This window comes from Triturus cristatus, chromosome 7 (assembly GCF_964204655.1).
Source record: "Triturus cristatus chromosome 7, aTriCri1.1, whole genome shotgun sequence".
Classification (NCBI taxonomy): Eukaryota; Metazoa; Chordata; class Amphibia; order Caudata; family Salamandridae; genus Triturus; species Triturus cristatus.
In genome coordinates, this window is record NC_140590.1 from 393,187,467 (window position 1) to 393,203,438 (window position 15,972).

Genomic DNA, 15,972 nt, shown 5'->3' on the forward strand with positions numbered 1-15,972 from the left:
AACTCGAACCGAAGGTATTGCAGTGCTTTACATGAGCACCAGTTACGCTAAACAAGGACACATTAATTTTTTGATAGGCACGGGGATATTACGTGATTTGCCCAGTTAAGGAATGGAATATATACAAGACCACTTACAGATGGGCCACACGCTGAGCCAAGGTATGTGTGCAGCCACCTTTTACCTTCCAACTACTACTTGCTACATCACCCAGTACTCATCTACCCAGAGTATGTAGCCTGTGCGAGAGCACTTTGTAATACATGCCACGAATAGGAACTTTTTGTTCCCTGCAATGTGCCCATAACCACCAGGCTTCGCAAGTTTTGAGTTTTGAGCATCCAGTTATCTTCGCCTTGAAAGAGGCACTGTTTGTGCTCTGGGGCTCCATGAGTGAACTGTACTTGACATATTTCTCGTTGTCTAACACTCTTTGCCTGAAAGCAACGGTGTGCACTGATGCATGAGATGACGAACACAGTACACGCCTCTTACTGGTATCTCCGAGTCTAGATAAATCACACTCTGGAGTTCCCACCTTGCCGTCCCACTATTCCTGTGGCATTTGATTGCCCCTCCAGACAGAGTCGTGGATAGCACCACACCAGCTATCTTAGGCTGTTTGAAGGACTTTTCAAATTTACAAATACAAATGTCAGACTCGCCGAATCCAACAGAAAACACATGTAAATGTTCAAACAAAATCTTTGTAATTCCCACACCGAGCACAAATCCATCTATCAATCTATCTAACCCACCCTCCCTTTCAGACACTACGACTAATAAAATGACCTTTTAAAGAAAGCTATCCTAGTGGTATCTGTGGAGAGCAGCCTTCAGGCTAAGTCTCAGAGGAATGTAAAGCAGCTTGTTTTACCTCATAATCTCTTGAATTACCAAATGAAAGGACACCACACAGATATATATACCAAATATATATGTATTTATTTCTAGACACACTCTACTAATCTCTTTATGAGATTAGAAGTCAGGAACACATTCAAATATCAACGTTGTTTCACAATAAGTTAAGCACAAATATGGCTGGGGCCCTAGGGGCGTACCAGACCATATACTAAAAAAGAGGTTTAGGAAAGTCGACTTGCAGAGGGACAAGGCCTAGGGCCTGTAGAATCGCTGGGGCTTCACTAATGCAGCAGAAGCAGGAAAGTAAAAGACCCACGGGAGACGCGTGCACTGTGAGAACACAGCCGCTGGTTCCCTATTGATTTCAATGGAGCATGTCGCGGTTGGATTTTTAAAGTTTAAGGGTACTTCGAGGAAGTCTACAAGCAAGCCACTTACAAGGTAAGTAATTCGAGGGCCAACACACACTAGGGCACCGGAGTGCACGAGTTACCTCACCCAGGGAATCCGGGTGCATAGGTGTCTTTTGGTGTCGGGTCGCGTCGCTGTTTTCTATGGAGACTAAAGAAGATTTGCTGCTTGCGAAGACTGAAGAAGTGTCCGGTGGAATCCAAGGCTGGATTCAAGATGAAGATGACCTGAAAATTGAAGGGACAGTGTTCACAGTCACTTGCCAGTGACCCGGGCCCAAGAAGATGGATGCCCACGGAAGTCGGGTGATTTCAGGTGATCAAGGGTGTTTTGACTCTTTGCTCACGAGGACCAGGAGGCATTGACGATGACCAGCAGCTGGATTCAGAGTGTCCCACAAAGTCTGCAGCTTACTGAGGTGTCGACAAACAAATTGGAGCCAACAAGCCTTGGCAACAGCAAGTCTCATGAAAAGTGAATAAAGTCAGCGGTGCAGACCAGCAAGGTCTGAGGGACTCACCCAGCAAAAGTGAGTGAGGGCATGCCTGGAGCAACCATGGGAGCCCTTTGGTTTGATCAGAAAGTCTTCGGGGAACCCACAAGCCAATGGCCAAGGGATCGCAAAGACACCTCATGAGGAAATGCTTTACAGGAGCCCACGGTCACTCGGGATGGGGTAGGCCTCTGATTTTCGCTGCAAAACCTGCTGGAAACTTGGTGCACAAATGGTCCAATGCACAAGTTCATAGAGCATTGTGAAGGGGTTGCACTTGACAATAGTGAACAGTACCCAGGTATTGCTGTTCCTCGTCACTCGTGGGGTCCACTCGCCTAAGCTCTGCTGGAGACTCACAATGGCCGTCGAAAAGTCAGGAAATCCACTTCTGGGGCTGCAGGGACTTCGGACTCCGGCGGGACTGTGAAAGTTTGCGACCATTGATTAGAGTTTTTGGTGCCTGCCAAGCAGGGGCGTCACTCCTTGACTCCAAGGGAGATTCTTCTGTCTTCCAAAGGTAGTGGAACGTCGAAGGGCCAGGATTCTTCTTGTAAAGCATCATCCAGGGTTATCTAAATTGCAATGGCAAGGTTTCCCTATCTTATACTGAAGGTAGGGGAGGGACTAGCTCTATGACCCCTCCTCTGGGAGGGTCAGGGTAGGGGGTGGTTACACCCACTTCCCTATGTCCAGTTTCACGCCAGAGCAGGGAGAGGTAGCCCCTGAACCGGTTTGAGCTGGCATATGCACAGAGGAGCCTACTGCTCCCCCAGTGCAGGACTTTAAAGCACTCTAGGAGTGCCCCCACCCAGCCCCAATACACTAAATCCTTTCTGGAAGGTGGTGACACCTCCCTATGACAGGATGCCTATTGTTGGGCCTCCTCCACTGCGAGTTTCAGTCAGCAGCAGGAGGGCAGCCCAGTGTCTGTGCTGGTGGCATCCATTTTGTGATGCCAGGGCTCTTTCAGATTTCTACCGTGTTACCACAGTAGGTACATGTCGTCCCCTCTAGAAGGGTGGGTTCATACTCCCACATCATGGACTGATTTGGGGGTATGATTCCAAGTTGTTTGACACCAAACACGACATGTTTTGATGTAGTCATTCCAAAGGTAACATTATAATGCACTTAAGAGTATATGGTTTAACCACATCCACAAACAGCCACAGAGAATAGACTCTGCCAGCTGCAGAGGGGCCCTGCTCATGCAGAGGCACCCCCTCACATTGTAAACCAAGCACCCTGCCCTCAGGATTGATAGGGCCTGCCATAGGGGTGGCTGATAGGTTTATATGTGTGTGCATGGTGAGATATAGGAACCTATACCTCAGTGAGGAGTGCTAACACTACCTAACCCAGGCTGCAGTAGCAGGCTTGTGGTGTCAGATTGAGTCTGCTTCCCAGGGGTGGCATAATAGATGCTTCAGCCCCTGGTAGGCCTGTGAAGTGCCTATGCCCTAGGTACCTAAGGTACCATATACTAGGGGCTCATAAGGTACCACAGTATCCAATCACTAGTGCATCTAATATGCACACCAAGTCGTTTAGAGAGAACAGAGAGACTGGGGCCCTGATTATCAGGGACCCAGCCAGACTATAGCCAGAAACCAGTGTTAACATCAGAAAAAAAAGTGGGGGCAACGTAAGTGCAGATCTTACTCTCCTACAATGATGATGGATTAAACCCAGATCAGTTGACTGGGGGTGAGTGCTTGCAATGTTCAACGCTCCGTCCAACATCCCCTTTGGTTTTGCGAGAGAAAAACAATATCAATTATCTAGTTATCTAAGATATTGAAATAGCATTCCAATGTCATTGTGTGTCCCTGTAAGTTCATGATTAAGCAGCTGGATAAATAGACAAAATGAGCACATTTGTGTGGTGGGTAAGCACTTTTTTTGATGGAAGCTCACACCTTCTGCACAATCAAAACATATATCCTGGCTGGCAATATGTGGGCGGAGCCAAAGAGCCCATCTCTAGTGACCCTCACTTAACTGTTCGGTGACAGCTATGCTGTGAAGCGAGGCCATAAATATGCTGCTGTCCATCGCACTACATACAAAAGGCAGAGTGAGAGGAAGCACTACTATAGCAGGTTACCAACTTTTCACTGCCTGTACGTTAATTAAAGATAACCCTCCAGTCTCCCCAGAGGGCTCTGCTCAAGGGTGTACATTACCCTTGTAGAACTGGATCATACAGGTCTCTTCAAAAGTTCAAGACTGCATAGACTGCACTCACAGATCAGCATTATCAGTGTAGAACAGCCAACCTGCAAGAGATAGAACAGGTACTAAATCCATAAAGCAGTAAGAGTGCTGATTTGCACAGTGTGTCCTTTTTAATTCAGCTACCCAGTGAAGTGAGACTCACAGCTTTCCGCTGCAAACTCCATATCCATGTTCAATAAAATGTTTCTTCCGTATGAATTAGGATTCCAGGTTTGGTATGTGCAGTCATCACCAAAATTATACATCAAATGTAATTTGGCTAGAAACATACAAATATGTAATCAGGTGTATGGTTCTCATTCTAGGGGTTGATTATGATGCCAGTCGGAAAGCATTCCGACCTAATAGGTTCAGAGTGGTTTCCGACCAAATTGGATCCGGGGAGTCCGACCAACTGATTATGATGCTGCTGGATAGGATTTGGTCGGACTTCCATTGACTTCAATGGGAGCCTGTGTTCCGACCGAATACACAGGCTCCCATTGAAGAAAGGGGTGGTGGGGGTAAATCGTGCACCATGTGGCGGGCGCCCCCTGTTGCCTGTCACACTGTGTATGGTTGGAAAGGGGAGTCCCTTGGATACCACCACCAGCCCTATTCGGAAGACTGTGGGTGACAGGGAGCCTGCTACGGTCCCCCAAAGTCAGATTCCTTCAGCTGATCCGAGTCGGAACAACCGATTCGAAAAGGCTGTCCGAATCTGACATCGTAATCAATCGGTCGGAAGCGCGGTCCGTAGACCTGTACGAGTCGGCTTCTGGACGGATCGGTTCCTTCGAATGTTATCCGGAACTGACTCAGAAAGTCCGAACTATTTAAAAAACATCACAATCGGTAGTTTGGAAACCTTTCCGAATCGGTTGGAAAGACGGGTTCCGAATCGGATTCGGCAGACCCAATTCCGATTCAGAGCCTTTGCAGATGGCATCGTAATCGACCCCCTACTTTTGTGAAATTTGAGATACAGCATATTGTGTGCCTAACTCAAATACTGTGTAATAAGGAGGTGCATACTTTAGCCAAAGCCATTTCACAACATTTTAGCCTGTTTGCGTAAGAGAAAATTTAATATCACATCTCTTGACACCCTTCCTAACAGAAACCTAAGCACCAAGCCTTCAAGTAACCCCGCACAATAATCAGGAAGTGTTGACTGGTGATGGATTTACATTTATGACTAAATAGTACAGGCCACACTTCCTGAAATAATGTTTGCAGATGGTGCTTCAGTTCCTTTCAAGTGGACCAGCCTTGAATGTGTGGTAGATGTTATGTTAACGGAAGACAAGGGAAACACTTAGCTCTACAAGGACACTGTGGGTAAACTCTTGCTGGCAGCCGAGGACTCTGCTGGGATTATCTAGCTATGAACATGCAGATCAGTTGACAGGGGACTTGTGGCACAAGTCTCCAGTGCAGGGACTCAAGTTGTCAAGACTTCTTACACCAGCGACTGCTCACCCTGAAGCCAAATTTCTATATTTTAAGCCCATATGAACCTACTGAGCTGGGTCTTTCAGAATCTTGCATAGTTCATCTTTCTTTTAAGGTTAGTCGCTAACACGTTTCGTGCTGGTTTTTCGGTCTTCAGTGGGAAATGGGCTGAATGATTGCATGCCTCAATTTATCTTTGGCCTAGTTCCACAAAAAGGTTGAACCGAAGGTTCATTTGACATCATCCATGGGCATAGGGCGTTCCAGTGCAAAACCAACTGAAATAAGTGTATAAAACGGTGGTGGGCGGCCACACTTTAACTGGAGCCTTACACCACTGCAAGTCCAGATAACTCAGAACACCCTGAAAGTCAAAACAGGCAGCTTTGTGTGCAGCACTAAGTATGAAGAGGCTAACTTCAAGCACTTACAGGTGTGTACCAGAGGTGTAGCAGCCTTTTGATGGCCTCTCCCAACATTCTGGTGCGAGTGCAGTGTATTGTAAAGCAAAAGGACATCATGAGTTTTGTGGTTCTGATGAATACAGGCCCCAGCTAGGCCCGCAGGACACAAGGGTTCGCTCTCCTGTAATGGAATCTATAAGGAAGTTGGCACGGAAACTGCAAAGTACAAAGACAGCATTTATTAACCCTTAAGGGTGGTCCTACAATCCACACAACACTCTTCAGTATTGCATAGAGTAGCACAAAGAACTTGCGTACACGGTCCCCTTTTATACACAACAGAGGGGCTCATAAGTGGGCGGATACAACATGAGGCTGAAGAACATTACCATTTATGGTCATTTTCGATACTGAATCAATATGTGGGCGGAGCTAACACACTCCTTGAGCCCGCGAAAACATGGTCAAGCAAGGCTAACTGATAACAGATGTGGTCAAGTCTGGGCATGTGCCAGATGGACAAAGGAGCTATTTATAGACTGTTACTAGGCAGATTACAAGAGCAACTAACACAGAGGTTGGACTCTTCTCGTGGGGAACACGTGGAAGCATAACAATACAAAATGGAGTCCGAACTTCGGTCAACATAACAGAGAAAACATGATCTATAAGAGGGGAATTAATGTCTTTAGTAAATGCTTAATCACATCGTTGTTTCAATTTACAACAGATGACCCTTTCAGCATTTACTGAAGACATCCGGCTTGTTAGAATAATCATCATATATATCAATTATCATCATCTCTTCTACTTCCTTAGCTAAACGTTTCTGATAAGTGACATTGGCAATAGCTTTCTTATCGGGGATACAAAATGATACACATAATGAGCAGAGTAAAGGACCACACTGAATGCAGATACAGCATGAAAACAGAACCGCTACAATAATGCAGAGACCAGTTAGAACCTTCCATCCCCAGGCAGTAATTAACGCCCAAAACCATCCAGAAAAGGACCAAGTGCCGTTTTCTGTATGGATCTCAGCTGCAATTTTATGCAGTTTATTGATGGCATTATAAACTGATGGCGTATGATCAGGGATAAACACACAACAGCTACTTCCAATAATTTTACATGCTCCTCCTCTATCAGCTAGCATAACGTCTAATACCATACGATTCTGCAATGCAACAATTCTAGTAATTTGCAATTCCTCCGTAAGATTCCCAAGTGCAGCAGCGGTTTGATTTGTCACCGCTTCTACCACTCTTGTTAATCTTCGGATCTTCCTACTGTTCAGGGCAGCTCCAACAAAGAAAAACAATCCTAAGTTAAAATCAATATACTGCTGCAGACTGGTATCAGTCTGATCTACATCGTCAAGTGATAAAGTACGTTTATACCTATTTACAGTCACATTATTCAATAATTTCAGATCTTTATGATAAGATGCGGGAGCTAGGAATACAGGAGGTAATAGAAATGATACATAGCATACCCCAGACCACCCAGCCGGCAGACGGTAATAACCTTTATTTCCACACACAAAGTACGTATTATGGGAGGCTAAGAAGGTACTATTGTTTAACCCATCAATATTCAAAACAGTAATACAATCACTAACACCAACAGGGATAAAACCCACACTCTGGACACACAGGTCCGCTTGAGCTTGTGCTACTTGAATTACAAATTTATCCTTTCCCACAGTGTCTCTTGTGTTCGTGAAGATGTAGGGAATGGATTCATTGTCTGGTCGGTACTCCTCCCACTCCCAAATTGTCCCATTCGCTTGTGGATACCCATTTTTGTCTTGATGGCATTCTTTATTGAGTCTGAAGAGCAATCGTCCCACTGTCGGTTTCCGAGTAGCAAAAAGCAAAGTATACCATGCTCTACAAGAGCCATTATGAGAGAAAGGAAGTGGTATAAATGGCGTTCCTCCTTTCTTCTGATGAGCTGGCATCATCCCACATATCCAACAGTTCGTAGCATTCGTAGCAACGTGGGTATGATGCAGCATCTGGATGAAAGTGTTATTCAAGTAAGACTGTCGATGCTTCAACTCTTGATACGGTAATGTATAAAAGTAGTGCTCCTCAGGCACCGGAGTTGTCAACACAAGAATCTTCCGAGCGGGTGTTACATCCTCCACGAACCATGTGGTTATCCCAACAATGGCTACTGTCAACATGAACCCTAATGCACAAAGGATTTTCTTTTTCTCCATGTCAACGTAAAAATGAAACCCAATATCTTCCTGAAACTAAAAGTCTGTCAGAACTCTTCCCCTTGGGCAGCGGTTGATTTCTTCACCAGCGGGCCAAGACGGGTGTCGCTACACTAATGCAGGGCTGATCCCCCCCCCTTGCCTCATCGGCTCTCCGTTTCACTAACCCAAGGGCCGTTCTGACAGTATGTCCCGGTACTGGAAAACTCACTTCCTTGGTCGAAGATGATATCGCCTTCCTCCAGGAGTCGCGTGGTCCGGAAAGAGCTCCTCGGTGGCGTTTGGCTCCGCAGCACGGCCTGTCTCTGCAGCCAAGATTTCTCGTTGATCGGTCAGCACGGCATGTTCCACCAATCCGGGCGGCACCTTCCTACAGTGCAGGGAGTGGATCCAATTCTTTCTGTTGGAGACTCGCACAGCCGTCCTCGTTGCGAGGAGGACCTGCTCAGGGCCCACCCATCTCGGTTCCAAGCTGTTCGTCCTGTCGAAAACTTTCACCATCACGTGGTCCCCAGGCCGGAGACCATGTCCTTCACCGGTAGACCGATCAGGGAGCGCCTCTCGGACCTGTTGATGGATAGAAACCAAGTTATCCGTTAACTGTGCCAGGTAATCGCTCATCATTACACAAGGTACATCATACATAGCCTTAGGTCTTGGTGGACCCCAAATATTCATTGGGCGTCCGAAGACAATTTCATAAGGTGTAAGGCCAGTTCGAGAGTGTGGTACCGATCTAATTGACAATAACGCCAGTGGCAGAGCGTCTGGCCAAGTCAAAGACGTCGAAGCTTGAATCTTAGCGATCTTAAGCTTCAGTGTACCATTATACTTCTCAACTAGGCCTGCAGACTGAGGGTGAAACACGGCGTGGAACTTCTGAGTGATGCCTAGGCCCTTCAAGACATACTTTATAACATCCGCTACAAAGTGAGGGCCGTTATCACTCCACAGAAGTCTACAGACGCCATATCGAGGGAAGAACTCTTTCAGCAGCAACTTCGCAGTAGTCATTGCAGTATTGTCTTTCGTAGGGTACGCTTCAACCCATTTGCTGAAAGCGCAGACCACTACTAGAACATACTTCAGATTGTTACAGCGCTCAAGCTGGATGTAATCCATCTGCAAAACCTCGAAGGGTGCAGTAGGTGTCACAAATCCTCCTGCTGGAGTTCGAGTACCCTTTCCTGGGTTATACCTCAGGCAGATCATACAGGTCTGCACCACCCTCTTCGCTGTGCTAGCAATCTCTGGATGCTCCCAGACTTGAGTAAGCAATTTCACAATTGCGGAAGCTCCAACATGTGCTAGCCCATGTGCCATCTGAACCATAGGTTGTACAAAGGCCGTGGGTAATTTCCATCTATCCATCTGCTTATTTCTCCAGCAGCCCTCGTCATCCAGTTCTCCTTCACTAGCCCATTGTTCCCGCTCTTTGTCAGAAGCGGCTCTTTGCATTTCTCGCACTTCCTCCTTCGCATCATGCCATCTTTCCACCTGTGACTTTACTACATACACGGCAGTAGTACCGGGCTGCATCGCAGTCTCCCGTGCTACTCGATCTGCCAACGCATTCCCTTCTCCAACTTTGTCAACTACTTTCCTATGGGCGCTACACTTAACGATGGCAATTTTCTTTGGGTATGTCAATGCGGTTAAAAGATTGTGGACTAACTCTCCATGCATTATCTGTACTCCATGTGACGTCAAAAACCCTCTCTCCTTCCAGAGTAGGCCGAAGTCATGCGCTACTCCGAAGGCATAGCGGCTATCTGTATAAACATTCACACATAGTCCTGTACTGAGCTCACATGCTCGTGTTAATGCTATCAGTTCCGCTGCTTGAGCTGATTTCTGTGGTATGCGTGCTGTCTCCACTATCGTTTGCAATGTGGTAATCGCATACGCTGCTGAAGTCGTACCATCTGGTAGCTTCAGACATGATCCGTCCACCCACAGTTCTCCATCTACATCTGGAAAGGGCGTATCCTGGAGATCAATACGACCCTTTGTTTGTTCCTCAGTCACGAGAATACAATCATGCGCTTTCCGCGCCTCAGGCTGGGTTTCGGGGTATGGCAACAATGTTGCCGGGTTTAACGTTACGCACCTTTTTAACGTGATATGAGGAGCCAAAAGCGTCAACTCATATCCCGTTAAACGGGCGCTGTTCAAATGCTGCGTCTTCGTTTGATTGAGCAGGGCATCGACAGCATGGGGGACTAATACCAACAGCTTATGGGATAACACAATTCCCTCACTTTGGCGTATTGACACAGCTGTCGCCGCAACCGAGCGAAAACACCCCGGTAATGCTCGGGCGACAGGATCAAGTACAGCCGAAAAATATGCACAAGGGCGCTGCTTATCGCCGTGCATCTGCACTAAAACTGACAATGCACATCCATCTTTCTCATGCACATACAACGAAAAGGGTTTTGCATAATCAGGGGTCCCTAACACTGGTGCTGAACAAAGGGCCTGCCGTAGTTGCTTTAAAGCAGTATCACACTCATCTGACCAAGGGATTGGGATAGGCGTGTCCTTTGTCAAGAGGGCTAACAATGGCTTAGCTATGTGCGAAAACCCCAATATCCACTGTCTACAAAAAGAAACAAGACCCAGAAATGCACGCACATCCTTCTGTGTGGACGGTCTCGGTGTATCCAGAATTATTTGGATACGATCCGGTGTGAGTGCACGTCCCTCCTTAGACAAAAGGTGACCCAAATAAGTCACCTTTGGTCTACAGAATTGCAATTTCTTCCTAGATACCTTATGATTGTGGGATGCTAAAAAGGAAAGTAAGGATAACGTACTTTTTTCACACAACTCCAGGGTGTCAGCCGCCAGCAAGATGTCATCGACATATTGAATGAGGGCAACCCCCTCGAGCAGAGCAAAAGAATCCAATTGTCGTTTCAAAGCCTGACTGTAAATGCTAGGGCTTTCTGTGTAGCCCTGGGGAATCCTACAAAAACGATAAGATCTATTATTTAATGTAAACCCAAAAAGATATCGGCTATCAGGGTGAATGGGAATGGAAAAGAAGGCATTCTTCAAATCGATCACGGAGAACATAGTCGCCGTAGGTGGTACCAAAGTAAGCAACGTCGTGATATCGGAAACCACTGGGTACTGAGGTATCACGATCTTGTTCACTTCTCTCAAATCAATTATAAACCGATAAACTCTGGCATCCGTATCCTTTTTCAGTATAGGAAGAATCGGACTGTTACAAATGTTGTAGGGGACTTCCTCCACTACCCCTGCCGCCATCAAATCCTGCACTATCTGTATGAGAGCCTCCTCCCCTTCCTGGGAAATACGGTACTGTGGGAGGCGTGGTAACACCGCCCCCTCCTTGACGCTAATGTGGACCGGTGGAATCACCATTTGTCCCACATCAGTATCCGAAGTTGCCCACAAAGCACGAGGGAGGGTAGCTAACAGCGCATCCTCAGACATCGTACACATCCGTTCTGATCGGGGGTAATTGTCATTCAATATTACCCGTACACCAGCAGGGGAGCAACGGATCGTAGCCCTAAAATGCTTTAACATATCAAGACCCATAATGTTGTCCGGTGTGTACGGGGCAAGCAGAAACGGACAGGGTGCAGAAAAAGAGTCAACTTTAAACATGAGGGGCTGCGAAAGAGGGCTTCGGGAGAGTGTTCCGTCAAACCCTACCGACGTGACCATTAAGCCGGATGGGGGAGCCCCCGGAACCAATTGCTTAGACAGTGCACTACGTGTCGCTCCCGTATCCACTAGGAACTGATCAGTAGAGCCCAAAACCTCAGCCGATACATAAGGGCCCTTCTGATCGACCGGCGCCTCAACTGATTCTAACCCCCATCCAACGCAGTCCTATGCATGCTGAGAGTCATGGTACCCCGACCGGTCAATCCCCGACGCTTGGTACTGATGCTGGCGATCAAAAACGTTTGATCTATCGCGGTGCTGCCCAGCAGAGTCAAAACGAGCCTGTTCGTTAGAATTCCCTCGAAAGTTCGAGAAACCCCCTCTACCTCGCGGGCCACCATAGGTATGCCCCTGACGCGATGCATGCAACACCGGGCAGTCCCTAGCCCAATGACCCGATTGCTTACAATACGCACATTGGTTCCTATTTAAATCAGATCGGCCCGAGGGAGGACCATAAGATCCTCCCCTACCTCTATTACTACCCCGCCGGGGCGGGCCATAGACTTGTGCCAACATCACCTTTGTTTTCAAATCTTTCGATTTCTTTTCCTCCTGGTCCTTTGCTTCTTGCTCCTGACGCTCATAATACTGGGCGATAGTCAGGAGGGCCGTCGGTGTAGCAGAGGACCAAGAACTTTCACTCGCTTTTAAACGGGCCGCAACTGCCGGCAGCAGATTAGCCACATATTTATCCGCAAAAAGGTGGCGGCCCGTATCGTCAGTAAGCGACTGGCCACTAAAATCATGAAACGTCTCCTCAAAGCGCGTAAAGAAGTCCGCAACTGACTCGTCAGCTTTCTGTTTACATGCAGCTAACATATTCCAGTCAATCTTTTTAGGGGGAATAATTGTCTTCAGCTTAGCCACAATAGCAGCAGGGAGATCTAAAATACTCTGGGGCGGTTTCTGCGCGGGCTTCCGTTCCCTATCCTCATCCTCAAGGTCAGACCACCGGGCCTTAAAGGCAACTGTATCATCTACTTTTCGGACAGATCGCCACATATCCGGTGGTAGAATAAGGCCAAAGAACAGGTCTATATCTGCTAAAGTCATAACGCAAGAATTCAAGGCCCCCTCGACTTCTTCGTAGAAGGCCGCTGGATTCTTGCGGGGGTCAGGCAGCGCATTCTTTAATGCCATCACATCAGCTCTATGCCACGGAGTATAAACCCAATTATACACAAAATATCCCTTAGCATCGGCGGAGGTAATGTCCGAGCTAGTCCCCGCTCCTTTAGGAGGAACATACAAAGGCGCCGCCTCGCGCATTGGCTTAGCATGCACTAGATCGCTCTTATCTGATTGAGAGGTGGATGAGTGGCCTTCTGCGGTACACGAATCCGACTGCGTCTCCTCCCCTGCTCGTTGGCGCGCTTTTTCTCTATGGGCCAGCACCGCGTCCCGCAAGGCGAATAGCCGCCGAGCCGTATCAGGAGCCTTAAAGGGAGAAAAAACACCATCATGCAATGCTGTAGCATCCGATGTCACTTCTTCAGGCTCAAAGACACTAGAATATTTCCGAAAAGCAGCAATCACTTCCTCAGCAAAATGACTCAAAAAATACAATCTCTCTCTATCCTGCCACGACCCCCAAGTATGGAACAATTCATCCACGGACACCTTACCCTTAAGTGCACGGAAAGAGATTTGCCGAAGCTCAGCCATATGCTCAGCCGATAACATGGACCGCGTATCTACCTTACCCGTACCCGGGACGGAATCTTGTGGCCTCGGAGCAGATGCGCCAACATAAGGGGGCGGAGAGCGATCTAGTAAATAAAAATCATCATCAAGATTATTAAGGACAGGATAGAGTGGCTGCCGAACAGCATATTGACCCGAAACTTGCAGCCTACGCTCTTTCTCTTGTCTCTCTGTCTGTTCTCTGTCTTCCCGACGCTTCGCTTCCTGGGCTCGCACATGATCATTCTTCCGTTGTTCCTTATCAAACAGCGCTTTCTCACGCTTCTCTCGCTCACGCACCTCCTTCACCCACAACCGCACACACTCAAACATATCCTGACGAGCACGCCGCTTGCACATACACTGTTCCACATACTCAATCTTACGTATATCAAACGATCCATACAAAGGCCATCGCAACTCAGGATCTTTTTTTGTATATTTCCTCCATACTGTGCTGTACATTATGGAAGAAAGACCATGCTTCACGTACATATCCCTATTAGGAGTCCCCTCTGGGGGAGCTGGAGCAGATTCCTCGAGGTTCAACCGGTTTCTAAAACAGCAACACCACTTACGGAGTGCGCTAAAAGCAGGCATGCTCAGGAATAATGCAAAATATGCAATATTATAGAAAAAATGGCACTTAATCGTTGCGCCGTTCAAAGTTACACAGCTCCGGAGAAATCTCTCCACATTACCTGCCTATATGTGTTGCAACGCATATATTTTCACAAAGACAAATACAAAATATGACTAGTCATCACAAATCAAACTCAAATAGCCGGACCAGGCTTCAAAAACTCGGAGCAAGTACCGTACACCGGTTCTTACCAATCAAGAGTCCAGATTCCAACTGCCAAGCTCCACAATCGCCCAAACGGCTTTCACGGCAGGACCGACAGAAGAGGTCTCAGTTGGGGACCGGCGCCACCCAGACGGTCAGCTCGGAAGGGAAGGAAGAAAAAACCTCGGGATGCCAGGGCTAAAAACGCCACTGGCAGTGATCACGTCCCCGGCCAAGTTCCTCACCTTCGTCGCGACCAGTCCTTCGAGCATCCGAGTCGCCGATGAGCCCCACGTGACGAGCGCCAATTGATGAATACAGGCCCCAGCTAGGCCCGCAGGACACAAGGGTTCGCTCTCCTGTAATGGAATCTATAAGGAAGTTGGCACGGAAACTGCAAAGTACAAAGACAGCATTTATTAACCCTTAAGGGTGGTCCTACAATCCACACAACACTCTTCAGTATTGCATAGAGTAGCACAAAGAACTTGCGTACACGGTCCCCTTTTATACACAACAGAGGGGCTCATAAGTGGGTGGATACAACATGAGGCTGAAGAACATTACCATTTATGGTCATTTTCGATACTGAATCAATATGTGGGCGGAGCTAACACACTCCTTGAGCCCGCGAAAACATGGTCAAGCAAGGCTAACTGATGACAGATGTGGTCAAGTCTGGGCATGTGCCAGATGGACAAAGGAGCTATTTATAGACTGTTACTAGGCAGATTACAAGAGCAACTAACACAGAGGTTGGACTCTTCTCGTGGGGAACACGTGGAAGCATAACAATACAAAATGGAGTCCGAACTTCGGTCAACATAACAGAGAAAACATGATCTATAAGAGGGAAATTAATGTCTTTAGTAAATGCTTAATCACATCGTTGTTTCAATTTACAACAGTTCTGCGCACTTTCATTCATAACAGGAACGTTTCTCACAGTGGGGCATATTATCAAGACAGACGATTAAATTATCGCCGCTAAAACGGCGATAATCGGCTTGATAATATGCTCTATGGAATTCCAATTGAAGCTCAGGTTAGATGTCCTTCATATCTAACATGGGCTTCAATTGGAATTCCATAGGGCATATTATCAAGCCCATTATCGCCGTTTTAGCGGCAGATTTCTGCCGCTAAAGCGGTGATAATTTTATCGCCTGTCTTGATAATATGCCCCAGTGTATGTACCCAAAGAAGCTAATCTTAGCCGTTCAGTTTGTAGCCTAGTGTTTGTGGTACAAGCCACTTAACAACTGTAGCCACAAGCCTAGGATTCCGCCAAGAACACCTCCTAGTAAATGAGATCTCCTTATGAGCTATAAAATTAGTCAAGTGGAGCGACCAGCATCAGATTCACTTCTGATTGTAAGTTCTTCAAAGACTGGTTGTAAGTGATGTTCTGTTAGGGATAACCTGTTCTAGGGAAGTTACTATTTTCCCAAAAAGCGTTTTCTCGACTGATGTTTATAAACATGTGATGATTAACCTGATCTTACCTGTTTAATTTTCAGACATTTATAGAACTCACAGGCCAGGGGCCAACTTGGATCGGTCTGTTCAAGACGCAGGAAGGTTCGTGGCTCTGGGAGGATGGGACCTTGCTAGGCGACAGGTATGTAAGGAGATGTTCCTGGACAGTGAGCGACATGAGACCTTGCCCAACAGGCTGTTGGGGATAGGAGGGACTTAAAGAAGGGTAACG

The 15,972-nt window shown here is 47.1% G+C and overlaps 1 protein-coding gene across 2 annotated transcripts in view; it reads left to right on the forward strand.

The window, feature by feature from the left end:
- The window catches only part of LOC146809766 (CD209 antigen-like protein C), a 133,405-nt gene that overhangs the window by 107,926 nt on the left and 9,507 nt on the right, over positions 1–15,972 (forward strand). For both annotated transcript variants that reach the window (XM_085616615.1, XM_085616616.1), the window contains one exon: positions 15,782–15,882. In XM_085616615.1, coding sequence (XP_085472741.1) covers positions 15,782–15,882 — 101 coding nt within the window. The remainder of the gene's footprint in view (positions 1–15,781; positions 15,883–15,972) is intronic.